The sequence below is a fragment of the Rhinolophus ferrumequinum genome, chromosome 8 (genome assembly GCF_004115265.2).
Source record: "Rhinolophus ferrumequinum isolate MPI-CBG mRhiFer1 chromosome 8, mRhiFer1_v1.p, whole genome shotgun sequence".
Taxonomy (NCBI): domain Eukaryota; kingdom Metazoa; phylum Chordata; class Mammalia; order Chiroptera; family Rhinolophidae; genus Rhinolophus; species Rhinolophus ferrumequinum.
Genome location: NC_046291.1, coordinates 5,700,467 through 5,726,307, shown reverse-complemented (window position 1 = coordinate 5,726,307; position 25,841 = coordinate 5,700,467). Strand labels below are relative to the sequence as shown.

The 25,841-nt window shown below is 44.9% G+C and overlaps 1 protein-coding gene across 3 annotated transcripts in view; it reads left to right on the top strand.

Annotated features, from left to right (window-relative positions):
• The first annotated feature begins 6,171 nt into the window (after nucleotides 1-6,171).
• ATG16L1 (autophagy related 16 like 1) overlaps nucleotides 6,172-25,841 on the top strand; it is a 37,994-nt gene continuing 18,324 nt past the window's right edge. Inside the window, exons 1-10 of one of the 3 annotated variants that reach the window (XM_033112112.1) lie at nucleotides 6,172-6,473; nucleotides 10,065-10,158; nucleotides 15,460-15,565; nucleotides 16,522-16,595; nucleotides 17,490-17,741; nucleotides 21,536-21,601; nucleotides 23,907-23,993; nucleotides 24,662-24,718; nucleotides 24,939-24,989; nucleotides 25,594-25,696. In XM_033112112.1, coding sequence (XP_032968003.1) covers nucleotides 6,359-6,473; nucleotides 10,065-10,158; nucleotides 15,460-15,565; nucleotides 16,522-16,595; nucleotides 17,490-17,741; nucleotides 21,536-21,601; nucleotides 23,907-23,993; nucleotides 24,662-24,718; nucleotides 24,939-24,989; nucleotides 25,594-25,696 — 1,005 coding nt within the window. In that variant the 5' untranslated portion in view covers nucleotides 6,172-6,358. The remainder of the gene's footprint in view (nucleotides 6,474-10,064; nucleotides 10,159-15,459; nucleotides 15,566-16,521; nucleotides 16,596-17,489; nucleotides 17,742-21,535; nucleotides 21,602-23,906; nucleotides 23,994-24,661; nucleotides 24,719-24,938; nucleotides 24,990-25,593; nucleotides 25,697-25,841) is intronic. The other 2 variants (XM_033112113.1, XM_033112114.1) reach the window with 2 other exon arrangements.

The window sequence follows — 25,841 nt, the reverse complement described above, 5'->3', positions numbered from 1 at the left end:
GTGTGTGTGTGTGTGTGTGTGTGTGTGTGTGTGTACATGTATGCATGTGCATACATGGACTATTTTTGTCACATTTACCCTGTGGCCCAACAAATAAAATATTGGCATTAAAAAATATATTGGCATTGAGTTTCATAGTTGGAATTGATGATTTCATGTACTTCTGACAGTTGAATCATAATTCCAATAGTTCCCTCGTGCTTGGCTCTTATTAACCTGGAGCCATGTGAATAACTATTTTCAGAGCAAGTTGAACAAACCGTTGCTTCAATTTTAGGCCTTTGCAAAGACCAAATGTCAGCTTGAAACCTCAGCGAAGAACCATATCTCATGCCATGCGACATTTATTTATTTATTTACTTACTTACTTACTTACTTACTTACTTACTTATTCACAGTCCCATCCCACTGCTACGTACTTTCTATGGGGTTCTACTGCAGAGAGTGCTGTGTCGGTAAGACACCCTGCAGAGCTATTAATATCCCGTGAGTCATTTGAACAGTGCTTTTTGAAATGATGTCCCTTCACTTTCTGTTTAGTCAGGGAAAGAGAAAATAGTTCTAACATATGGCAACAGTATTTTCCAACATCCCAGGTCTATTCTAATATTTCTATGTGTGACTTTGGACTTACTAATTTTTTTCTCCCACCAACAGATACTATTATTTAGAAGTTCATGAGATCTCAGATCAGAAAATTTCCCCAAGAAGTTGGAACATGGATTGCTGGTTAACACAAAAAGTGCATGAGGAGAAGAGCAGTGGGTTGCCCTCGCCCATCTCATGAAGATTTTAAAGTGGAAAACCCTGACTTAGTGACCAGCTGTGGGGGCACTGCCATTTTTGGCTGCCCAGCCCTAGCCTTTTCTTGGGCTTCACTGCTGTATTTGTCAGGATTCTTGGGTGGCAGGTGAAGATCAAAACCCAGTGCAAACCAGCTTTAGTGAAACACAGGGACAGATGGGCTCAGGTAACCAGATGGGGAAGAGAGCAGGGCTGGGTTGCTTCCAGGAGTTACTGGACCCTGGGAGTCAACGCCACTGGGATTCTTGGTTTCTGGTCTCCTCTTCTCCCCGTGTGTTTGCTCCATTTTTTTCGAATTAATCTTTTCCTGAGACATGGGAGGGAACATGGCCACTAGTAGATGAATATCCTCAGACTTTCTAACCCAATGACAAAGGGGCCACTCTCTCCTAGATCCAGTTTAAAAATTCCTGTGAAGGACAGTGGCAAGAGTTTCTATGCCCAAGGCTGGGACCAAGTTGTTACCCAAAGGGACGAGGAAATACCATGACCGTAGCCAGGAGAGTGGAATCTGTTAATAAAAGAATGGGGGGCCGGGCAGTCTGAACATAAGATGTGCCCTACATCTCCTTTTTCAGGAAACTGTCTCTTCCCCTCCGTCTAGAGGGAAGCATCCTGGAAGAATGACGCCTTTGCCATATCAATTGTTAGACGCTAATGCTAGTCCATCAGAGTCCTCTTCCAGGAATTTAGAGTGGGGGCTTGGAGAGGCCAGCTTGGCCCACAGCTTGCTTGAAATCTGAGGAGCTGTAGGAGGAGCCATTTCTTCACCACCAGGGTGGGAGGACTAGGAAACAGAAAGAGCGGGGCAGCAAACAAGAGGGAAAGGAAGCAGCCGTTTACAGAGAGATGCAGATGCAAAGGGCTGAGCATTCCGGTGGGATGTGTGTCCTGGTTTCAGCGATTCCCCGGTATCAAGTCACATCCTGGCAGCCAGCTCTGTGTAACACCCCATGTCCACATAACGCCCCCTCCCCTTAAAGAAACTCAGATTGCACTTCTGTTGCTTGTAACCAAAAGCATTCTGATACTCTGTCTCATTCTAAAAAAACCCAGCCTCAACTCTGGCACTGCACAGTGGTGGCTCGGTTAAATGGGTGGGTTCGGGTACCAGCCTTCCTCGACTGAACCTGAGCTCTGACTCTTACTAACTTTGTGACATCAGACAAGTTACTTGACCTCTGTGTGTCAGTTTCCTCATCTGTAAAAGGAAACATTAATAGTAGTTGTAGTGTTGTGAGAATTAAGTTAATCCATGTAAAGCACAGTGCCTGGCAGGTAAAAATCACTCAGTAGTCATTAGCTATTATTCATAGTAGGAGAAGGCAATAGAGCCTGGGAGACAGTCTAGCCAGGGATCATATCCACCGCTTGCTGCATGTTGCAGACTCTGGCCACCATTCCAGACACTTGGCCTCCTTTAGATACGGGGGATAACCAGCGCTTCCTCTAAGAAAGCTGAATTTTACTCTAATGCTTGTATTGGGGTATAAGGATAATACCTCCCTCAGACGCTGTCGTTTTTAAAATCCGAGTGTCAACATATATGTGGAGAGGATGAGGAAACCCACGTGTGGTTTAATCTATGTGCACAGAGATTCTTTATAATGAAATGTTCCTGTAGTATTCATACATATGCAAAGGAAATAACACTAGAGAGAACAAAGAAAAGCAAGGGGTGAAACGCAAGGTGTCAAGTGACATAGGGCCTTAAAGGAGCATCACTGCTGTGAGGCAATGTTTGGAGGAGTCAGGGTGTGTCTGAAATCTACGTTGGTCAGCGTCTCGACTATCCTTTGCTTTACTCTAGCAGCTTCTAGTTTATACAGTAGACAGTTAACACAGTTAACTTAGTTTACTTTCACTTTTAGCGATCTAATTTGGGGAAGAGCTAAACAGGAGTGAAAATAAAGAAGTAAAGATCGAGAGCAGTTTTTTTAAACAAGAAATTATATTTAAAAACAAATAAAAGCAAGGGGAAAAAAGAAGAGAATCAAACCCCATTGGCAGTCATCTAGATGGCCCTTTTGTAGTTCCTGTTCCTTACACTTAAATAACGTACATTCGAATCTCCCTTGATAAAGAGTGGGCTCCTTGAGGATCCAAGTCTGGGCTGGCTGTGTCTCCCACACAAGTGCTCACCCTGTGCCTGACTCACATGAGGACCCGCCTGTTTGCACTTGCCAATTGGAGGATAAAGACTAAAAGGTATAGGACAAGAGGAAATAGGACAATCATCTGAAGGTTGGACTTGAGTTCCTCAGAAATGGGGCATTGCTAGAGCATCTCACAGATGAGATGTGTAGGCATTGATGGTGAAGGTGAAAATCTCCTGGAAGATTTTAGCCATGGAAATGATGTTATATTAAATCTGCTCGTACCTTGCTTGAGTGAAACTAGACTTTCCGCAAAGAATGTTCTTTGATGAGGGGTGTCTCTTCCACTCTTCCGGGAGCAAATTTGCGCTGCTTAACACACTGCTACAAGAATCTTGGGATATTTGACATTTATCTTACATTCATTGTAGTCTGTCAGAATCCATTTCATAGATGTCGCTTTCCAACAAAGCATGCAGAATCCTTTAATACTCATTATTTACCAGAATAAAAACTCTTTAAGAGTCATAATCTGGCTCCAGAATCTTCAGACAACCTTACTTCCTCTTTCTTCCTATTACCCTTCCCCCTTCACCCATTTCCCTCAAGGTCCTAGGATCACAGGTAAGGCCTCTCTGCATCACTGACTTTGCTTTTCACCAGGATGTCCTCACTATTGGCTAATTTAGGAATTAATTACACATATTTTCAAATTATTCTCTGTTTTACGTATTCTAGTTGAGCCAAGCTGCACTGTCAGCTGAAATAGAGACTGGACAATGGAGGGCCGTGGTTAAAGGCACAGACGTGAGAGTCAAACAACCTGTGTTTGAACCCAGGTCTTGCCACTAACTAGCCTGGTGTCCTCAGGCAAGTTACTTAACCTCTCTGTGCCTCAGAAGCCTCATCTATAAACGAGGATGAAGATGGTAACAGTAGCTAACAATAACTCTACTGAACAGGGTTGTGGGGAGGATTAAAAGTTACAAAATGTGAAATTCTCAGAAGAATGCACGGCCGGCCCGTTGTGCTTAAGAAGGTTCATGCTTTTAAGTTATCTCTCACAGACCCTAGCATCCTGCTGTACAAATGGTTTTATCAATAAATACATGTTCATTTCTGTTAAGTTTTTCTTGCATACGTAGTACATGTATCATGTATAATCATTAGAAAATACATCATATAGAAAATACATATAATAAAAATACCAGCAGTGCCACTGCCCAAAGATAATACGTATTTTCATGTATTCTATTCATTAATTACACATTTACTGAGTACCTAATATATGAAAGGTTTCACACTCTTGCTCGAGCTATAATGTTTGTCATAAATAGACATAGGTCTTGGAATTTACAGTCTAGTGGGGGGGATACACACCTTAATCAAGTAATGATATAAATATATATGAAGCTGCAACTGTGCTCAACACTATAAGAGGGTACATGTGTAGTAGAGAGATCAGACCTAGTCGTGAAGGTCTATCTGTTATTTGAAGGTTGTGAGGAAGAGACTACTGAGCTGAGATTCAACTCAAAGGCATTAACTCGGGGAATTCAGAAGGGAAGTGTGCCCAATAGAAGCACAGGAAGTCCAAAGGCCCTGCTGAGTGAGGGAGCACAGAAGGGAATCAGAGGGCCTAATGAGACTGTAGTGTACGTGAGACGAGGCTGCTGAGTCAGGGAAGGGCGGACCTGACACAGCTCAGAATCCTTAGTTTAGAAATTATATTCGCTATTCATTCCACAAACTTTGCCTATGAGGAGCCAGGGACACACACACTTTACAAAAATTGGATTAATACCATACATTGCTTTTATTATGAACATTTTTCTGAACACAAAATACAGTATTTTAACTCTTATTGTAGAAAATAATAGATTGTTTCCAACTTCCCACTATTATCATCAATAACATGACAGCAATATGGACATTTGTCTAAATATTTCTTGGCATAAATTCCGACAAGTGCAATTGCTGGTTCTGTGAATTTGTTGGGATATTTCAATTTAAATCTTGCCGGGAAAATTAGCATATTCAACTGTCAAGGTTTGATGCGACGTGATTCTACGGTCTTTTGAGGTTGGTACCACGATTTGGAGGCATTCTCTGTGACTTTCAGAACCTGCTTTTTCATTTTTTTCAGTGTGTGAGGAAATCCCTTCTATTTCTGATCCCCAGGGTTCTTCTCACAAGTTCAGATCACTCAGTACTGCCTGCCAACAAAGTTATCCTTTACGGCAGCTCTAGAAGCCTGACTGTCCTACTGCTGGGCTCCATAGATGAAAGGCTTTCTTATCTGTCTCTGAAAGATCTTCCTCTGGACTTGAGATGCACTGGAAGAGAAGGCAGTTTTTGACATTCCTTTCCTCTCCTCTGGCCTACTTTGTCCAGTTCCATTTTCATGCAAATTCACTAACTTGTTAAAAGCAGATGGAGCTCAGATGATTCTATTACAGACTGTGGTTTTCCGTTCTATTGAATTGACAGACGCCACCATCTCCAGGGTCTTCGTCTTCTATCTCCCCTCTTTCAACATCTACTGGCAAACTGTCCTTTTCCTCTTTTAAAGTCTTGTTTGTATCCTGCCTTTTGCTTACATTACCTTCTAAGGCGCCATTTACTGTTAGGTTGCAGGTCATTTTTAGGTTTCTAATGATTTAACATCATCAATCTATTCACACTTTAACTGTTCTTTGCATCCTATGTCTTCAATGAAAATACCTGTTTCCGAGGTCAGTGGGGCTCTCGAAAGCAGCCAGTTCGGGCAGACCTTGATAGGACACTGGGTGTATAGGTAAAAGTAGGCTCACCATGTGCCAGGGGCCGTGCTAATTGCATTACATAGGTTATACCTTTTAATCCTCATAACAGCCCTGTGAGGTAGGCATCATTACGGTCCCCATTTTACAGATTTGAGACTTAAGGCGGTTGTCACTCCTCCACAGTCACAGAGCTACTATGTGAAGAGCGGACCCCACTTCTGCTTGTAAACTGAGTAGATGAAGAAAAGGGAGGCAGATCAACAAAGAAAACATAAAAGGGGTAAAGGAGAAGGAAACTTAAGCAGGCGGGCGGAGCGGCCCCCTTCCGGTCCGCTTTCCAACCAGGGCTGAGCCACCAGTGAAGCCCCAACGCCTCCCAGCGGCCGCCTCTCAGCCCGCAGCGCTTCCGGCCTCCGGAGGGCGTCATTAACCCAGTGCCCTGCGTCGGCGTAGGTCACGTGTGTGCGTGTGGCGTAAGACGTCGGTTGAGGAGGCGGGCCTTCCGGCCCTACTCAAAACCATTTCCGGCAGGAGCGGAAGACCGTTCCGGATGGCGTCGGGGGCGGCCTGTGCGTGGAAGTGAGCTGTGGGGCCGCCGGCCTTCCAGCGCCTGCTGGTCTCTTCATGTTGCGGGCCGCGGCCGCCAGTCCCCGCTCGTATCGGCGATAGTGAGGCGCCCGGACAGCGCGCAATATGTCGTCGGGTCTCCGCGCCGCCGACTTCCCCCGCTGGAAGCGCCACATCTCGGAGGAGCTGAGGCGCCGGGATCGGCTGCAGAGGCAGGCGTTCGAAGAGATCATTCTGCAGTGTAAGCGGCGAGCGGTCCCCGGGAGTGGGTGGGCAGACGGGTCCTGCAGGGGCACGGGGGGCGCCAGCGAGAACCGGAGGCTGAGCCCCCGGCGCGGGCCGCCCGCTCGGGTACCCGGACCCTCGGACGCCCCCTACCTTTTTAGATCTTTTCCTTCCTTTCACTCTATGCCTGGGTGTAACTGTGGGGTGTTTTCTCTACTAAATTGTGTGTTCTTCGTGGGCAGGCACCGTTTACGTTTGTTTGTGAATCCCAGCAGCTCGCACAGTGCTTGTGTCAATAGGCAGGCTCCAGAAACGTCCCGTTTCGGGCTTCGTGTTGTTGAAACGGGCGCTGACGAGGCATTAACTCGCGCCATTAACGTCGTTTTGTGAGGATGATAAAGTGTTTGGCCTTTGATTCCTCAGACCGCTTGGCCTTATTCCACCTTGGTATTCTTTGACACATTTTGAGTCTTGACATACTTTTCAGGTGGGACCTCGTAGTCTTTACTGTCATTGAAAACTTCACTATGAAAGAGGTGGTTTTTCTCCCTGCCACCCCCACTGCAGTCTGAGTGCAAAAATGTCTGTGCCCCTAGCTGCGTTCTGACGAGCATTTCCTAGCGACCCCCTTCCCTGACTGTACCATAAGTGGTCACACATTTGGGGTAGGAAATGGGCACTTTTCGGTCCTGCGGTTCCGTGTACCCCTTGAGGTAAGCGTGGCAGAAGTCTCTTGAGTTACGTTGATCGATGAGATTCATAGTAATAGTTGCCCTTTATTGCATTTTGGTTGTGCTAAGTCAGTGGTTCTCAAACCTACCTGCGTGTTAGAATCATTAGGGATCTTTCTTTAAAAATTACACCGCCCAGACCACCTGTACGGCAGTATACAGGGGGGGCGGCCTGGGTATTGGTATTTTTTGATGCTCCCCAAGTAACTGTTATGTGCAAATAAGTTTGAGTACTGGGGTAAATATTTGGCACGTGTTATTTCACGTTATCTTCCTGAAAATTCTACGAAGCAGGTCCTGCTATTGCCCTTGTTACACAGGAAGCTGAGAGAGATGAAGTAACTTCTCTGTGAGGCACAGCCGATTGATGGTGGGGTCCGGATTGGAACACAGACTCGATGGCTCATGACTTTTGCGTTTGCTTTTCTCTTTGGGTCCCCCAAGAAATGGTCCTCCTTTGCTTTGGCTGAGCCCGTCCTCTTACAAGGGTGGGAAGAAACGGGAGCTGCTGTGCCACTGTTGTTGCGGATGCCTTATGTACTCAAAGCAGGCCAGGCCAGGGCTATTTCAGAAAGCCAGAAGTACAGGCCACCCCTCTTACTCAAATGCTGTCCCTTCACAGGTTACTTAAATTCGGGTCTCCAGGTGTTTATTGAATGCTTGTTCTTTAAAAGCTAGTACGTATTGAAAGTCAAATTGGGTTGGAGGTCCGACTCGGCCCCTTACTAACCTTTCCACTTGGCTTCCTGAGTCTGGTTTGCCGCATCTATAAAGTGGGGATGAAGCGTGCTCCGCCTGCCTCATAAGAACAGGGCTGTGCATGTAAGTGCTTTGGAAGCCCTCTACGTAATAATGGTCTATAAATGGCAGGTGCTTGTAATCGCATTGGCACAATTTGAATGTTTTTCTGCACTTTGAAAATGGACCTCTTGACGGGGTGGGAGAATGAAGGAGAAAAATCGGAAGGGAAGATCAGTCCTAGAGAGGGAACACATCTTGAAAGAGCTGTGGTGAGTCGTGCGTACCTGAGGAGCTGGGAGAGGGACCTGGGGTGAAAGGCAGTGAGAGGGCAGGAGAGGAAGGCCACCTTTGCCTGTTAAAATCTTTTCTTTAAGCCAGGGATTGCCATTTGGGAGATCACTTCCGGTTTGACTGTGGAACACCCCATGCCTCCTGCCAGCCTTCCTAGTTAAGTTCTATTTATCAGCCCACAGTTCTTTCTCAGTCCCTGCCTCTGAGGCTGAAGAGAAAGATGAATAGAGGTTGTGGGGTCAGAGGACACCTTCCTGCTGTCTCCAGCCTGCTCTTTGGTGAGAGGAACTTTTAGGAAGGACCCCTCTTACTGCCTCATGTCCTTTGAAAGACCTAGTATTATCACAGAGCATCCAGTTCCGATGTAACATTTGGAAGGTCTTGTGAGAGCCCTTTGACACGGGTGACTTTCCAAGGTTGGAACCACTTCCCTGTTCTGGGCTCGTTCATTAAATAGATGAAGAGAATGTTTCTGTTTCTGCCCAGGAATCCCATTTTCAGATAATCAAGACTCTTTAAGAGAAGAAGTAAGCTCTTCTAACAGGAATAGTCACTAGCGTAAACCTATTAAAATTTTGTTCTTGAGCAGTTCTAATCTCAGACTTTTTGGGTCACTTTCTTGTTCTTCTTAGTGTATCCCCCCACATCTGATTTAGCTGGCCCCCTTTTTTGCCGGTCATTCTTCACTACATGTCATTTTTAGCCCTGGCTTTTCTTTTGAATTCCTGCACCATGCTCCCTGTCACATTTATTACATTCGGAAAGAGCTCATTTTCTCCCGTAAGCTCGCTGTTGCTGTGTTCACTGACGCATTAGCATCTACCACCCAGTTGCCTGGGCAAGGAAGGAACCTCAGAATGATCTTTGACTTCTTACTAATAAATATCTGATCACATCACTGCCTGCTTTTAAAAGCAGTTATTTCACCATTGCCAGTAAGAAAAGGTCTGAATTTCTCATCGTGCCCTTTCACGTGTTGGCTCCAACTGTTATTACCAGACAACTCTGCTAGTCCTCCTTCCTGACTGTGTCGTCTTCACCTGTGAAGCCATCAGAGAAAAGGAGAAAAGGGTCGCTCTTCTCTCTTCCTTTTTATACTTCATTCCTCCTCCCCATTACACTGGAGTTCCTCGGGGTCAGGGGCCCTCATTTGTATTTGTATCCCTTGTGCCCTGATCAAAAAAACAAATTTCCAAATGTAATAATAAGGTAAAGTTCTGTATTACTTAGAGGTGTGTAGCATTTCATTTTTTCATTGTGTTTTGGTATGTTTCTTACCTCTTGCTCCTGAGGTAGAAATAGGTAACTTGTGGGAGTAGAAAGCATTTTCAGCTGTTAATTGGGGGGGACATTCTTTTTTCTTAAAAAAATAATTGCCCAACAGTTTAATAAATGTGTACGTATAGATATAATAGATTACGTATAGATTATAATACATATAATACGTTATGTATAGATTATAATAGATACATAGATATAATAGATTATAAAGTCATTTATACTAAGGTTGTGAAATAAATATGGATTGAATAATAGACATTCTTGCAGGATCGTATCCACAGGTTCCTGGCTGGGCTGTCCTTGCTTAGGCCCAGAAGCATCTAAGCAGTGTGTGCTCCTGGATTTGGGATGATTGCTGTAATCGGTGACAAAGTACAGTACCGGGTAACTTGGATACCTAATAAAAGTGAAAGATACCCAGTCATCGTCTGGTTATTTATTTATTTTTTTGGTCCAAATCTTTGTAAGACATTAAGTAGTAATAAAGTATATGTAAATTATAATAAATAACTCAATTTCTCTCTCTTTCTCTTTTTTTTTTTTTTTTTTTTTTTTTTTGATAGATAACAAGTTGCTGGAAAAGTCAGATCTTCATTCAGTGCTGGCCCAGAAGCTACAAGCTGAAAAGCCGGACATACCAAACAGGCACGAGATAAGGTATTTTGAAACTATCTTGTATTATTTGTGTCTCCTCCTTAATTGAAATTTGCCTCAGTTCAGTTGTCACGTCTCTGATTTAGAAGCAAACCAAGTACTGTTTCTGTGTTCCAGTTTTTGTCAGCTCCTTTCAAATAAGAACTTATGAAGCCAAATAACTAAAATAATGTTTTTAAAGGTACTTACCTACCGACCTAGAAGGGTTATCATTAGTAAGAGGCTGTAAGCTAGAGAAATTGCTTGAGGTGGGTACCTAGGCCAGTTTCTCCTCCAGCCTATCGGAGTTCCTTTTTCTAGATAATCAGACAAGCATTCTTGAGCGGATTTACACAGATCTTGTTAATACAGGATTGCCGTAAGTTGCTTTTTATACAATACAGGTCTGTTTGATCCTTTTTTCAGTTCAGTGTTTTTCAACATATTTTAGTAAATTATGAAATTAAGCTAGCAGATTGCAATAAGAATCTTTCTTGTTTTAAAGAAAGATTAGGAAAAAACCTGCATTTTAATAGGAAGAGTAAATATTGGCTCGTTAAATATGCATGTATGTGTTCACAGTGGGGGTTGATGTGTTTACTTGGATTATTCTTAAAAAGTATTTCTTTTTGAGAGGCATGGTTCAAAAAACATGAAAGCCATACTTCACAGAGTAACTTAAATGGCATCATTCTAGAGTCCTATTGTCTCCTTTTTCCATATGTTCATGTTTGTGTATTTGATTGCTTGTATCAGAACAGTACCCTTGCTCTGAAATCCATTCTTATTTGCATATCAGTTAACACTTAGCAATTTTAAGAACAAAGTTGACAGTAATTTAGGACTTTAAAAATCCCAGAATGCTCGGTGTAGCTTAAGTTGTTTACTCCTATAGCTGAATCTTCTGTGAAACTGCCTGCCATCCATGTTTCCTCAGCTGGCGGATGGCCTCCTGGCAGACCAGAGCTCCATCCTTGCTTAATAACAGTCCAGGAGATGGTACCTGGCTGGGGTCCTGGAAGGCCTTCGGTAGTGTTGAAATTATTGTAGTGCTGTGGCCTATTTTAGGTGTAGTGAATGCCATTTTGTAAGGCTTGTGGCGAGATAATGAGGCCAAGAGAGTCAGGCGGGTTGAGAAAAGTGAGTGCTTTATTCTCCGCTCCCGGGCGAGGTTCACAGGTCCGGTGAAGTCGAGCCCAGGGCAGAGTGAGGGAGGCATATATGCGATTTTTGGGGTGGGGGTTGGCTGAGTGAGGTGGCAGATGAGCAGGTCCCCCCAGCGCAGATCGGGCGCGAGCACTGCGTCCGGAGTTGTTTATCACACCAGCAGTCTGCTGCCTTTTCTGGGAAATGCCAGGGGCCCCAGTTTCCGTCATGCGAGGAGGGGTCTGACTTGGCAGAGGGGTATGACGTGGCTCCTGGCCGCTTTGACCGTGCCTGTAGCTGACCTAACACATTTCACCTTTGTTTAAAATGTTTTTATTTCTACCAGGCTACACTCGTGGTGACTGTATTGTATATCCTTTATCTGTTAGTCAAACTCATCTACTTGGAAAGGTGTTTATTTTAAGTAAATAATACGACAATTTTGGCTGAATATCACTGGGGAGCTAGTGTGATTGGAGGTGCTTCCTTCCCCACAAACTCATGTCCATAGCAGGCCTCTCCTCCTGACTGCCTCGTTTCTATTAATGGCATGTGATTTTCCACCAGTCATCTGTGAGTCCTTTTTCCCTCGGTATCTTGTCCCTCCCCATGTGCAGTCGGTCACCCAGGCCTGTTGATTGTTGGCCCACAGTCTTTGTGCATCGATCCCTTGGTTTACATTTATTTTACCACTCCCTTCGTTTCCTCTGTGTCCTTCCATTCCTGGACTGTGGCAGCAGTCTTCTGCACTCGATGTCTGCCTGCCGCGTGGGTCAGGCGTTAGGGAGGCAGAGCCCACTAAGCCCGAGTCCCTGCTCTTTAGGAACTGTCTATGGGGGCGACCAGTTGAGGGGGTGTTTGCTAGTGTGGTAAGTGTAGGCACAGAAGATGGCTATCTAGGGGGTTTTCTTTAAAAAAAGAAAAGATTTTTAACTGAGTAAATTTGAAGATGTAATTGGATTTATTAAGCAGTTCATCAATCAGGCAGCATCCCATCTAGCAACTAGGAGTTATACAGAATGGAAGGTTCTTTTCGGAAGAAAAGTGGAATAGGGGAGTTATTAACAAAAGAAAAGAAAGGGTTGGTACCAAGGGTTTTTCTCATGTAGATTACCTCTTTTCTATGGGAAGAGGGAGGAAATGGAGAGGGCTCACGTGATAGATTACTTCATTGGTGTTGACTGGCAACTTCCAGACTGCTTGGTTATGTTTTGGGCAGATTATTTTTGTTTTTTGTTAACTTTTTTTTTAAATTAGTTTCAGGTGTACAAAACAATGTAATAGTTAAAACATTTATCATTTATATCCCTCACACAGTGATATCCCCCTCCTCCCATCCACTACCCTCTGACATCGCACACAGCCCTTACATTTCCACTGCCTCTATTCCTAATGCTGTACTCCGCTTCTTGTAACTATATACATGTATAAAATTGTAGTTGACATTCGTTATTCTTCAGCTTCAGTTTCAGGTGTACAGTGCAGTGATCACTATGTTTTAACTGCAGTTAAGTCAGATATTAAACTAGGTTTGATGTCATGGGCTTTTAGCACAAGCCACACCATTTTGGGCCTGTGGTTTTTTTGTTTTAACAGTTTCCTTTTCCCGCCTTCTGTCTCTTAAGTCCTGCCTATCTTACTCTAATTAATCTTAAAACACACTGTGTTTAAAAAGCTTTACCTATGTCACTTACCTGACTTCCCTCTTAAGTGTTTTAATCCCTTTGCTTACCCTGTTTCCCCGAAAATAAGACCTAGCCAGACAATCAGTTCTAATGCGTCTTTTGGAGCAAAAATTAATATAAGACCCGGTAATATATTATATATTATATTATATTATATTATACCTGGTCTTACAGTAAAATAAGACCGGGTCTTACATTAATTTTTGCTCCAAAAGACACATTGGAGCTGATGGTCCGGCTGGGTCCTAATTTCGGGGAAACACGGTACTACATAAAATTAAACTCTTCAGCCTGGAAACAGTGGGTTCTGGTAGTTTTCTAGGTATGCTTCCTGGACAGCAGCTTCTGGGAAATTGTTACAAATGGAGAGTATCAGGCCCAACCGCAGACCTACTGTTTCAGGAACTCTGGGAGTGGGCCCAGTAACCTGTTTTAAGAAACCCTGTAGGTGGTTCTGATGACCCGGAACTGTTGAAAACCCTGTGTCAGATCTGAGAGCCTGCTGGAAACGCAGGCGATGGGCTCTGTCTCAGGCCTCCTGTAGCAGTCTTCGTGGGGCCCAGGAATCGGAATTTAAGCATGCCGCTTAGGCGATTCTCTTGTCTACCTAGTGAAGCTCCGTTGAGGGGATGTTGTAAAGAGTCTGAAATAAAAATGCAAGTGCCTTAGTCTCCTGAAGCTCTTGTAGAATGCCAGCTCCTTTTCGGAAGGGACTAGCCTTGCATATTCTACATTGCTTTGCATTAAAATAAGGAGATTTGATAAAAAAAATACTTCTTAATCCCCACATGCAGTTAGTCACCGAGGCCTGTTGACTGTTCTGCCTAATTTAGGATGGTTTCCTGTGAGGTACGATCCACTTTCTCATCGCTTGGCTTCTACTCTGTGTGCTACGATTGGGGAAGCACAGGCTGCCTCCAAGGCTGGGGTATTAGTCTGTGCTTGAACGTGTAATAAAGACACTTTTGGAGATGGAGGGTGGGATCAGGAGGGAGCGTCATGCTGCCCCCCTTTACCCTCTTTTATTTCATTATCGGTCTTGGAGGAGGCAGTTCCCCCTCTTCAGGTGGGGGCATCCTGGTTTTCCAGCTTTCTTCCTTTTCCCCATCTATGTGCTTTTCCTGGGTGATGGTTTCAGCTACTCACTATAGTCCGATAATTCACATCTGAGGCTCCAGCCAAGACCTCTGTCCTGAACTATAAATCCATTGTTCTAGTCACTTACTGCTATTTCTGAGATAGTCTGCAGACACCTGCAGAGTTCCCCAAACTACATTGATTCTGAAAGCAATCTGAACTCAATCCCGTGGTTTCAGATACATCTGTCTGCTTACAGCTTCTACATGTCAGCCTCCAGCTTACACCTCTTTTCTTGAAGTTCAGGCTCTAATACCCAATTTCCACTTGACATACCCGCTTGGATGTCCAAACCAAACTCTTCAGCCCTCCGCCACGTCTTGTCCTCCCGTAGTCCTTCCCATCTTAGTAGGTGACACCTACATTTTCTCAGTTGCTCAGGTCAAAAACCTTGGAGTATCTCGCATACCCCACATCCAGTGCAAAGGCAAATCCTATCATCTCTCTTGAATGGATCTAGCTAGGACGTGACCACATCTCAGCACCGCCACTGCTGCCGTCTTCTTAGCTGTACTGTCTCGAGCAGGAACTGTATCATAATTGCTAGCTGGTCTCCTGTTTCTACCCTTGATCCCCACCCCCTGCAGTCTGCTCTCCAACCAGCAACTATAGCGATGCTTTTAAAACAAGTCTTTCCTCTGCTGAAAATCCTCCAATGGCTTCCCGTCACATCTAGTAAAAGCCTACGAGGCTTTGCATGACCCCCTACTTCCCCTGACCCGTCCGTCTCCTGTACCTGCTACACCTCGGGCTCCAGTCATGCTGTCCCCTGAGTACACTATCTGTGTCACCTCTGCGAGGCCTTTCCAGCACTTGGTGTTCCCTCTGCTCAGGAGGGCCCAGCCCCCGGGGGCTGCATGGCTTGTTCCTCACCTCCTTCCCGGCTTCAGTCGTGTGTGACCTCTCTGAGCAGCCTCTTTAATTACATGCATAGAACAGGACCCGTCACTCTGTTCCCTGCCTTACCTGCTTCGATTTTCTTCACAGCACATCTGTGACCTCCTGGCTTCATACAGTTACTTGTTTGGTGTGTGTCTGCTCTTAACTGATCGTCAGCTTTGTGTGCCCCGCCTTCCCCCAGCTCCAAGAGCAGTGCCTGGCACGCGACAGGCGATCACATACTGGTCCGCGAGGGGCCGTCTTACCTCCGCCGTGTTTACCTAAACTTCATTCTGGAGCCTACCCTTCATTCAAGTGTCTCATGTCTCCTACTTTCTACTTCATGCTTTATTGGCGGTGTTGCCGTGTACAGGTTTGAAATTCGGAAGTTACTGTTCCACTGCCTGATTAAAGAGGCTTGGGTCTGATTTTTTTTTTCTCTCCTTTTCATTCTCACCTGCCTGGTTTGGGGGTTTAGTCCTGGACATGATGGTGCATGGAATGAGAGTCAGCTACAAGAAATGGCCCAGCTCAGGATGAAACACCAGGAAGAACTGACTGAATTGCACAAGAAACGTGGGGAGGTAAAGATAACTGCTCTCCTCAGCTGTCTTCTGCTCTGTCTGGGTCTTAGGGTAGGGAGGACGGGCGTGCAGGACTTCTGCTGGAATTTGCAGCCGTTCTGGCTACATGTGGCATCACCAGCTCTTTGGTCTCTGCCTCCATCAGTGGGAAAGGTCTCTGCCTCCATCAGCAAGGGGGCACGCCATTGACATAACTACCCCGTCGTCATGTTCCAAGATGGCATGAAAAGTATAAGTGGAGAAACTTTAAAGGAAACAAGCCCGCTGTTTGGTCCATTGAAGGTCTTACTGATACCTTCACAAAGCTTTTGAGAGAACTCAGAGAGGCAGACGAGAGGAAGGGGGTGGAGCAAGGGTGAAACGGGTAAAGGGGTTCAGTTGTATGGTGACGGATGGAAACTAGCCTTGCTGGTGAGCACAACGCAGCACATACAGTTGTCAGATTACATGTAATGTTGCACACCTGAAACTTCTATAATGTCATACACCAGTGTTACCTCAATAAAGAAATTTAAAAAAAAAACTTTTGAGAGTGAACCCTGCTATTTGAGGAAAAAAATCGTTATAACCAAGTCCTGGGCTGTATTTACTCTTGATGGTGATGGAATGGCAAATTATGAAAAAATATATTTTACAAATTAGCTGAATTGATCATTTTATCAGCTGAGGAGTCTGAAAAGGTGGCTGGGTGGAGGGGTAGACAGGTGCCCTCAGCAGGACCTGGCAGTCATCTGGAACTCTTCTCATCCATCCAAGGCTGCCGTCAGTGGGGATCAGCACACCCTGTTCCCATGAGCACCCCCGTAGGCCCTTCAGCTCCTCTCTGCCGCCTCGCTCGTTTCTTCTTGCCGTGGCCCAACCCTGCAGGCACCTTTTCTTAAAAATTAAAACCACTATTAGTTTTCAGCTGGGGTCCTAAAAACTCTCATTTATGAAAGTGTTCTTCTTTCTCCCAGTTAGCTCAGTTGGTGATTGACCTGAATAACCAAATGCAGCAGAAGGACAGGGAGATGCAGATGAATGAAGCAAAGTGAGTAGAGAGAACACCCCCTTTGGGACTATCGTGGGGTCACTCTTATTTACTGTGCTGCTGTGAGCAGGGCCAGTGGTGATCGGTGGCACATGCTCGCCACACTGGGCTCAGCGAGAGTTGCTTTCCTATGGTGCGTAGCCTGGGATCCGTCCCGCTCTAAGGACGGGAAAGGCAAGAACAGTGCCTTCAGTCTTGCAGGTTCCCAGCATACCCCTGGGAAGTAACCTTGGCCCTGGCTAGTGTCCAGAGGCGTTCAGAGTTCTCCCGTGGCCTCTGCATATGGGAGCTGGTATCTTCTGTGGTGGAGATGGGGCCAAGATACCGAGTGTGTGGCCCTTGGGAACAGGGGTGAGTTTGTGGGCAGGATTATTCTCGATCAGGGAGAAGATAAAGAGGGGCTCCAAATCTAGGACCTTTGAGCTGGAAGGGAGCCTGGGTTTATCTGTGCCTTTTTCCTTAATATGCAGAGAGGGATCCTGAAAGGCTTGGAAAGGTGGAAGGCTTGCTCAGGACTTCTGCTCAGTGATAGAGCTGATGGAATGAAGACACAGGATTTCCAGCCTCCTTTTAAGCCCCCGTTAACCACTGTATTTAAGCACCGAAAGTTCCCCCTTTTTTCCAATCCTGCTCTTCTGAAACAGCCTTTAACTAGTCATTGTAGTCTAGATGACTTGTACCCTGGGTGCATTCTCTCCTAATGGGGTTACAGAGTACAGCTGGGCTCGGCTAAGTGAGGGGCAATAACCGGGAAGTCTGCGCGTGGTACCTGGTGTGATGGCCGAGGTCATTGCTGGTGCCCGGGCTCACACAGCTCGAGCACCTGGCCAGGTACTCTGGCCCCGGTGCAGGGCTTCTGCACGGCACCATTCCTCCTGCATGTCATGCTTTCAGAATTGCAGAATGCTTGCAGACTATCTCTGACCTGGAGACGGAGTGCCAAGAACTACGCAGTAAGCTGCAGGACCTTGAAAGAGCCAACCAGACCCTGAAGGATGAATATGACGCCCTGCAGATCACTTTCACTGCGTTGGAGGAGAAACTGAGGAAAACTTCGGAGGAGAACCAGGAGCTGGTCACCAGGTGGATGGCCGAGAAAGCCCAGGAAGCCAATCGCCTCAATGCAGAGAATGAAAAGGATTCAAGGTGGGAGATCAGTCCGCAGTTGGTGGTTTCCTTTTCTTGTAAAGTAGAACCCAGGTCTATGAAAAAAAAGAAACAAACCTGGCATCTCTAACCACAGGGTGAGGGGAGGGGGCGAACCGGAAAACACTTAACAAAATTAGAAATAGCAATGGTGGATATAGAGATCTGCATTTATAAGAAGACTTTTGCAGCTGGGCAAACCCATGCTATTTTAGCCAGTGAATTCTTTCAGCGTTTCGGGGAGAAAAGTAATTCTTGAGCAGTATAAATTAAACCAGAATTAGAAAAAGATTGAAATTCCTCCCACCCAGCCACCCCCATTTTTATAAAATTATTCAGACCCATACCAAAAATTCTGATACAAGAGGACAGTAGTCCACCCTCACGCGCATACAGGTGTGAAATTCTTAAATTAGATTCATTGGTACTTTTTAAAAAATTCACTGCGGCCCAACAACAGGAAAGCCTCCGCCCACCCCCGACACTAGGGGTAGTCTCAGTGGAGGGACATTTTGTGTGATGAAAATCCCCGAGGCTGTACCTTCATGGTGAGGGTCCGCTGTGCTACATGCGTGCCCATCAAAACCAGAAACAGAAGAAGGAAGGGCCCTCTCTCAACTAAGTGATGTTTTGGCCATCCAGCCGCCTAGGACAGCGAATGCAGGGCCTCTGCAGAGAAGTTGGGGACAGTTTGTGGTTATCCACCTAGAAAAACCTAAGAAAATTGGTTGAGAAACTAGTAATAAGAGTTCAACAGAGATTAGAACGTGATTTTAAATCCCCACATCAGTAGTTTAGAATTTGAAAAGATTATTGCAGTTACCTAAGAAAATGAATAAATGAAAATAATGAGGCTTAATAAACACTAACCCTGCCAAGTAACATACCAAATAGATTTCAAAGTCTGTAAAAACTGAAACCATAAGGTAGAAGTAAGAAAAAGTGACTGCTGTTTATTTTATGAAAAATTCCTAAATACAAGTACTGGAGGACTTTCTAAACATTGAAAGGAATGGAAATGAGGGACTATAAAATTTTTATTTCTCAACATCAGAGAACACTAAAACAGTCAACGAGGATGTGCTCTTATCAAATCAGTATTTTCAATGTAGAGTCTGTAAGGAATACGTGAGCACTCAAACAGATGGATGGAAAGCATAGGTAGTTCATAAAAGAAGTGGATGTGGGCAGTAAATTGGCAAAAAGGTTTGGGAGGCAGATGAAAAGGGTGCCCATGGAAAGCCTGTTTCTACAGCTGGTAGGGCACTTGGGAGAGACTGGGAGCCTAAAACTTCCACTTGTTGGACTTCAACTTAAGGAAGTCACGAGACTTGTTCTCAGATGTTATTTTGTTGTGTTTTTTTTTTTTTTAATTTTTATTGGGGAATATTGGGGAACAGTGTTTCTCCAGCTTCAAGCCCATCAGCTTCAAGTCGATGTCCTTCAATCTAGTTGTGGAGGACACAGCTCAGCTCCAAGTCCAGTCGCTGTTTTCAATCCTTTAGTTGCAGGGGGTGCAGCCACCATCCCATGCAGGAATCGAACCGGCAACCTTTTTGTTGAGAGCTCGCACTCTAACCACCTGAGCCATCCGGCTGCCCTTACAGATACTATTTTGTGATAGCACATTATTTATAGTGGTGAAAAAGCAGTATATCGCTCAAGGGATAAATAAATTGTGATGTTTTCATACAGTGGCATTTTACAATGTTATTTACAAATAGATGTTTTAAAGATACTTAGTGACATGAGAAAATGCATAAAATTAACATAACTGAAAATAGCATAGACATTCTTTTTACACAGCGTGATCCAAATTTTGAATAAATTAGAAGGAAGGGATTATATTGTAATATTTAATTTGACTGGTCTGATATGGTTCTTGTTTTCTTTTTACTTTTCTATGTTTTCTAACTTGCTTAAGTTTCTACTGTATTAAGAAAAAATGAGCTGTCCTTTTTATATTCTTCCTGTCTCGCGTTTACTTTAAAATAGCTTGACTTATGCCATGGTGCTCTTAGGCAGCTTAAGGGTAGTGAAGACACCAAGGTTACCGGAAGTCGTCATGCTGCCTGTGGAGAACCTCCTGGAGGGAGAGTGGGCAGGCCTGTGCTTACGCTGAGAAGAGCCCTGCAGCCTCCCAGTGCACAGGAGAATACACACACTTCCGCAGGAAAATGTGCTGTGAGGCACCATGTCTGCTCTTGTTCCTTCCTCTGGAATGTTCTCCTGGGGATGTGCAGCGGATGTGTCACCATCTGATTGCATATGTGGGGTCTGGGGATTCTTTTCATTCCTTTCCTCAGGTAGTTCCTCCACTGAAGAAGCTTACCCCTTCGGGCCAGTCCCCCTCCTCCTAGCAGCTTTTGGTTATCTGGGTCACAGCACGGCATACTGTTTTGAAACAGCTGTTTATGTTCTGCGTCGCTCACTAGGCCAAGGTATGTCCCCAGTCAGGCATGGTGGCTGCTATGGAATATTTGAACTCAAACGAAGGTCATTTCCTGTAAGCTGTTCTAATGAAGGCTGGGTGCAGCATTTCCTTCTCCCTGTGACCCCAGGTCTGTCCTTTAACCACACCCACCCCCCCGATAGGTCCCTTCCTGTAGAGGAGTGTTACACACCCACACCGAGGTGCTGCTTTCCCTCAGAGACAGTTCACAGGGTGTGTTCCAGCTAGAAGAATTTGTCAAACTGGATTTTTTTGTCATTTATCCTGTAAAACTCACTTTTCATCTTTCAGGTATAAAATTAAGATGGTAATACACTTTTTCAACTTACAGCCTCTTCCCTTCCCAAGATTCTGATAATGTGATCTGGGGGACTTTTCTCGTTTTGAGAACTCATTGTGGTAGAAGCTTAAATGCCAGCAGTATTCTTGATGAGCTCAGTACCGTTTCCCCGAAAATAAGACCTAGCCGGGCCATCAGTTCTAAAGCATCTTTTGGAGCAAAAATTAATATAAGACCCAGTTTTATTTTACTATAATATAATACCGGGTCTTATATTAATTTTTGCTCCAAAAGACACATTAGAGCTGATGGTCCGGCTAGGTCTTATTTTCGGGGAAACGGTAGCAGTGCTAGAGTTCTGGGTCGGGGGCCCTCCACAGAGAGGGTAAAACAGATGAACTTGCCACAGAAGAGAGAATGGGGACAAGGGAATAGTTCGGGAGCGCCTGCATTGAGGACTTGGGAAGGAGAGACAGAAATGGTTCTGAGAGTGGAGGTGACTGTTGACCACGCCGTGGTGTAGACGGCTGTGTCCAGTCCTAGTGAATTGAAACTGTGTACATTTTGATGGCTTAGGAGTGTTAGTGTCCTCATCTGTAAAATGGGAATAATAGCACTTAACCTCGCATCCTTATTATGAGGATTAAATGAGTTAAAACCTGTAAAATAAAACCAAGCCAGGCACAAGTAAGTTCTAAGTAAATCTTAGCCACTATTCATGCTCTTAGTATGTGAGTGTGAGACTGCTAAGAAAACTAACCCTGGATATACCGGAGGGGCCTTTCTCTCCTGAGAGGCCCTGGGTCCCACGGGCAGTTTTCTGCCCTGTGGCTTCACTGGTTTCTCTAGTAACAACCCTCCAGGCTTTGCTCTGAAGTCCTTGGTAATGGGGATCCTCGCTGAAGTTACCCGCGTGGGTTTGGGACTTTGGGTGTCTTTGCCCCAGGCTGTGTTATTTTGAATGCACCATACATCCAGATGTGTCATCAGAGCGAGTTTGCTGAGAGCCGAAGCCTCATGCTTTCTTTAAGGAGACGTAAATAATGGGCTTTTTCTTTATAGGAGGCGACAGGCCCGGCTGCAGAAGGAGCTTGCAGAAGCAGCAAAGGAACCTCTACCAGTTGAACAGTAAGTGGAGACGTGCCAATCAAACCTGTGCTCTTAGTAATTTGATTCACTCTTTTTAAATAGTTTTTTTTCCTCTTTATTTTCTGTAAAACACTTTTCTAGATTGTCAGAAGAAAACTAAAAGATTTAAGGGAGAAAATTTAAAAAACACTCATTACTAAATTAAAAAAAACACTCATTACCTTCCAGAAAGTTCCTGTTTACACTCTTCATGAGCTGTGAGTTCTAACTTCCTGCACCCCTAACAAATGACAGCCTCACTGTTTTCCTGTTGACACTTGGATCCATTTTCTACCCCTGATTGTGGTTGCTACAATGTCATGCTGGGCTGCGGTTCTTTCTCTTGCTCTCTTCTTGGTTTATGACTTTAAGTGGAGGTCTGGGCAGACTTTTGAAGAACAAGTGAAGATGAGCATCTCCTGGAACGAAAGGAATTGAATCAATTTGGAGCTTTTCCTAGTCTGGGATTGGGGTGGATGGTCTTCCCTAAGACTTGAAGCTTTGTTTTGAGAGCGGTGGCTATTTTTATGACTAGATTCCCTTTGTGTCTAGTTCAGGGTGTGTTTCTTTACTACTGAAATATACTCTGAAATATGGCATTAGAATTATGACCCTCTAGTTTTTAAAATGTTGGTTGCTTCCATATTAGTGGAGAGGAGTGGTTTAAATTCAGGAAGGAGTCATCTGCCTGATGACTTAATTTATAAGAAAACAAAGATTCTCACATCAAGCCTTTGCTTTAGATGCAGAGTATGTACATTTCTTCTGTATTCTCAGGTGTGGAAAATGAATCTCATGAGTATATTCCCCAAAACTACAAAATAAGTAATTGACTCATTGTTATGGAAATGAGATTTTGTTTCTGAAAAATAACAGCATTTGTCCACCCCGTTTGCCAGCATAAACCGGTGACTAGGTGTAACACGATTTAGACAGATCAAGCATCCTGCCCAAGATTGCATAGGGTAGGGCTGAGCTAGGATGCAGAGCTGGGGGTGTCTGACTGTACAGGCCTGTTCTTCATCTCTGGCCTACGGAGTTTCTGGGGGGAAGGGGTATTGACATCTTTGAAGGGTTTTGATAACCAGTTGCCAACCCCTGCTATTTTCTCGTGGCTCTGGGCCTTTGCACAGTTCCTGGTACGTTTATGACTGTGAAATTCCACCTGAAAGCATTTACATAGGCTCTGCTGTTCCTGCCAACTCTGCCGTTCTGTCATCGCCCTTGTGTGAACACAAGTGACTCCCCCCAAACCACAACCGTGAAGAAAGCCCCACCCTGTTCTCTTTCTTCAGGCCATCCTGGCCCGGACTGGGTTCAGCTACACGGTACCTGGACTCAGTAGCCAAGGAAAATAAATTTACTTTGACTTGGTCTAACTTGTTTGGTAACAAGTTATTAAGTACATATTTACTCAATCCAGATGATTAATCATGAAAAAATCTTGCTTTCAAGTTCTTATGAATCCAAAAATTAGTGATAGTCTTAGGTTAGATATATCCATTTTATTATTTTACTTCTCCATGAAGATTATAACTCGGTACGTCATTAAGACCAAAATAAGGACTTACCTTCCCCCCCAGGAAAATGGGGAGGAAAGGGAATTCCAGAGGAGCTTTTCATCCAGTGGGATAAACAACAAAGGGGTGTGTGTTCCTCTGACTTGATTATTTCACGTGAAATGTGATTGACAGGTGTCAGAAGCACCAAGTGTTTAACCTTTACACGTAAAATAGCCAGAGGGAAAAGTGAATTGTGTTTAGATTTTGTTTTCCTGTTTTATACTGCAGTAATATTTAAAACTGGGTTCATGCCACCGTTGATTTCATGGTCCTTATAGCAGTGCCTTTTCTTACTCACCTGGCTCTTGTCCCCACATTGCCCTTTTCTTGACTTTGTAGTAGCCCCTAACTATCCTCTGTGCCACTCGGCCCGTCTCATGGGAACTGGTTTTGGTGAGTACAGTGCAGTCGTCTGAGGCCAGGAGCCCTTTACTGCCAGCCCGACCTCTGCTGGAAGGAGTCTGCCGTGGTACTGGTCGTGTGGTTGTGGACTTAATGAGCCGTCATTTCGTGGCTTTCCAAGTAGGAACCTGTTTAGGCCTCAAAGGATCAAACGCTCACTTCTAAGCTTATTTTCAGTTTGAGTTCTGGATTTGATTTGAAGAGATTGAATGTTTCTTTTAGTATCGCTCAGAGCGTGGCAGCTCCTTTTTCTCCAGAGAACCCTTGGTATTTGCAAAACAGACTCAGCACCAAGCAGCTACTGAGCAGACTCAGACTCGGCCTCTTTCCCTACTTTCCAGGGACGATGACATTGAAGTCATCGTGGACGAGACCTCTGATCACACTGAGGAGACCTCCCCCATGCGAACCGTCAGCAGAGCGGCCACGTAAGTGCACAGGTCTGGCCATGAGCGGCGAGCACGGCTGTGGCCATGACAGAAGAATGGTTCGATACACCCAAGCCTCCGTGCTGGAACCCCAGCCCCTCTGGCACAGCCATGGAGATCCGTGGGTTCCTGAGTGTCCTCACGTTGCACCTCTACTTCATGGGAGGCGAGCTGTCGCTTGGTGCTGCCACTGGCTGTGAAAGGAAGCAGGAAAAAGCACAGTGGCCTCCTAAACGATGGACAGTTCGACCTTGTTATGCAGGGTGATTTTAGATCACACTGTTTAATTCTTACTTGGGCTCCAGGGTTTGTTTATTTATTTATTTATTTATTTAGCAAGGCAGGACTAAAGGAATGGGGATTGGGTATTTAGAGCCGGAAATTGTTAGGTCAGTTAGATATCTAGTGTCATTGTCTAAAGCATTATTTGCAAGGAAGTTAATTTAATGCTAGGGAACTTTATTTCTTTTAAAACTTCGAGACTGGATTTCCCTCCCACCTTCCCACTGTCATCTGGTGGTTCATACTGTGATGGGTTTCCTGGCTGGGGTTCGGGGACTCAATGGGAAACATAATCCCAGGTACCCTTTTTTGTGGACTGTTTTTAACGATTGATTATTTGGGCAAAATGTTTCTAAGGTTTAAACCTATCCTCCCCTCCTCTTTAGTAAGCGACTCTCGCAGCCTGCTGGAGGCCTTCTGGATTCTATCACTAATATCTTTGGGTAGGTTAGAAAACCTTCACCTTTCCTTGTTAATATGTGTATAAATATACCTAAGTATATGTACATGAGTTATTACCATTTTTTAAACGTACACCAGAATTTCAGTGGTGCAGAGTATACAGATGCCTTAATTTCAGCTTTTTCATTTCGCTTCTTCCTTTTCCCTCAACTTCCTTTCTCTTACTCTCGCTGCGTGCTGGTCTCTGGCCTTACCCTTTAGTCTGTCCGAGTCTCCCCTTTTGGGACATCACTCTTCTTCTGATGCTGCCAGGTGAAAATATTATCCACTCTTACCCCGGCATGTGAGTGTGGGTCATTGATAATCCAGCTGATCACTGCTTCACTGCCCTCAGTCATCAAACGCCTGTGCTAACCGGGGCGCTTTGCATGTTCCTAGGAATGCTGCTAGCCCTCCAAGCTGGGCGTTAGGTTGAGCTCTGTACAGCAGTCATGTTCGTCGCTCTTTCTTGGCATGCGTTCGACTCTGCCTTGACCACGGTGTGTGCTGAGGATGATTGTGACTAAGCATACACGCATCTTAAATTGTTTTCAGAGAGGACCAGCGAGCTCCCTGCAAGCTGGCTGGTGCATTACATTGAGAAGGTTTTCCTGCAGTGTATCGACGGGGGGAGAGTTGTTCAGGGTTGCTTCTCAGTGTTGAATTCTGGACTCCATGGCTTAGCAAGCAGGAGAGTACGAGTATGTGCTGGCTGACCTCCCAGTGGTCTGAGTGAGGGTGCTTCTGACCTGGTGAATCATTCTGTAGTTTGAAGGGCCTAGGAGGGGAAAGAAGCCATTGATAAAAGATGTCTTTGACTCTCTTCTGAGTTCGATGGACAGTCCTGCCTAATGTTCTCCTTTATGTTACTTCTTAGGAGGCGCTCTGTCTCTTCCTTTCCAGTTCCCCAGGACAACGTGGATACTCATCCTGGTTCTAGTAAAGAAGTGAGGGTGCCAACAACTGCATTGTATGTCTTTGTAAGTATGGTCTCCCCTCCACAACCAGGCTTCATCTGAGAGCAGCCTGATAATTAAAGGAGGATCCTTTCTCCTCCTGCAGCTGAGCCTGACGTTTTATTTAGATCGGACTTGACACCCGCTGGCTCTGTCAGCTGGAAGGGAT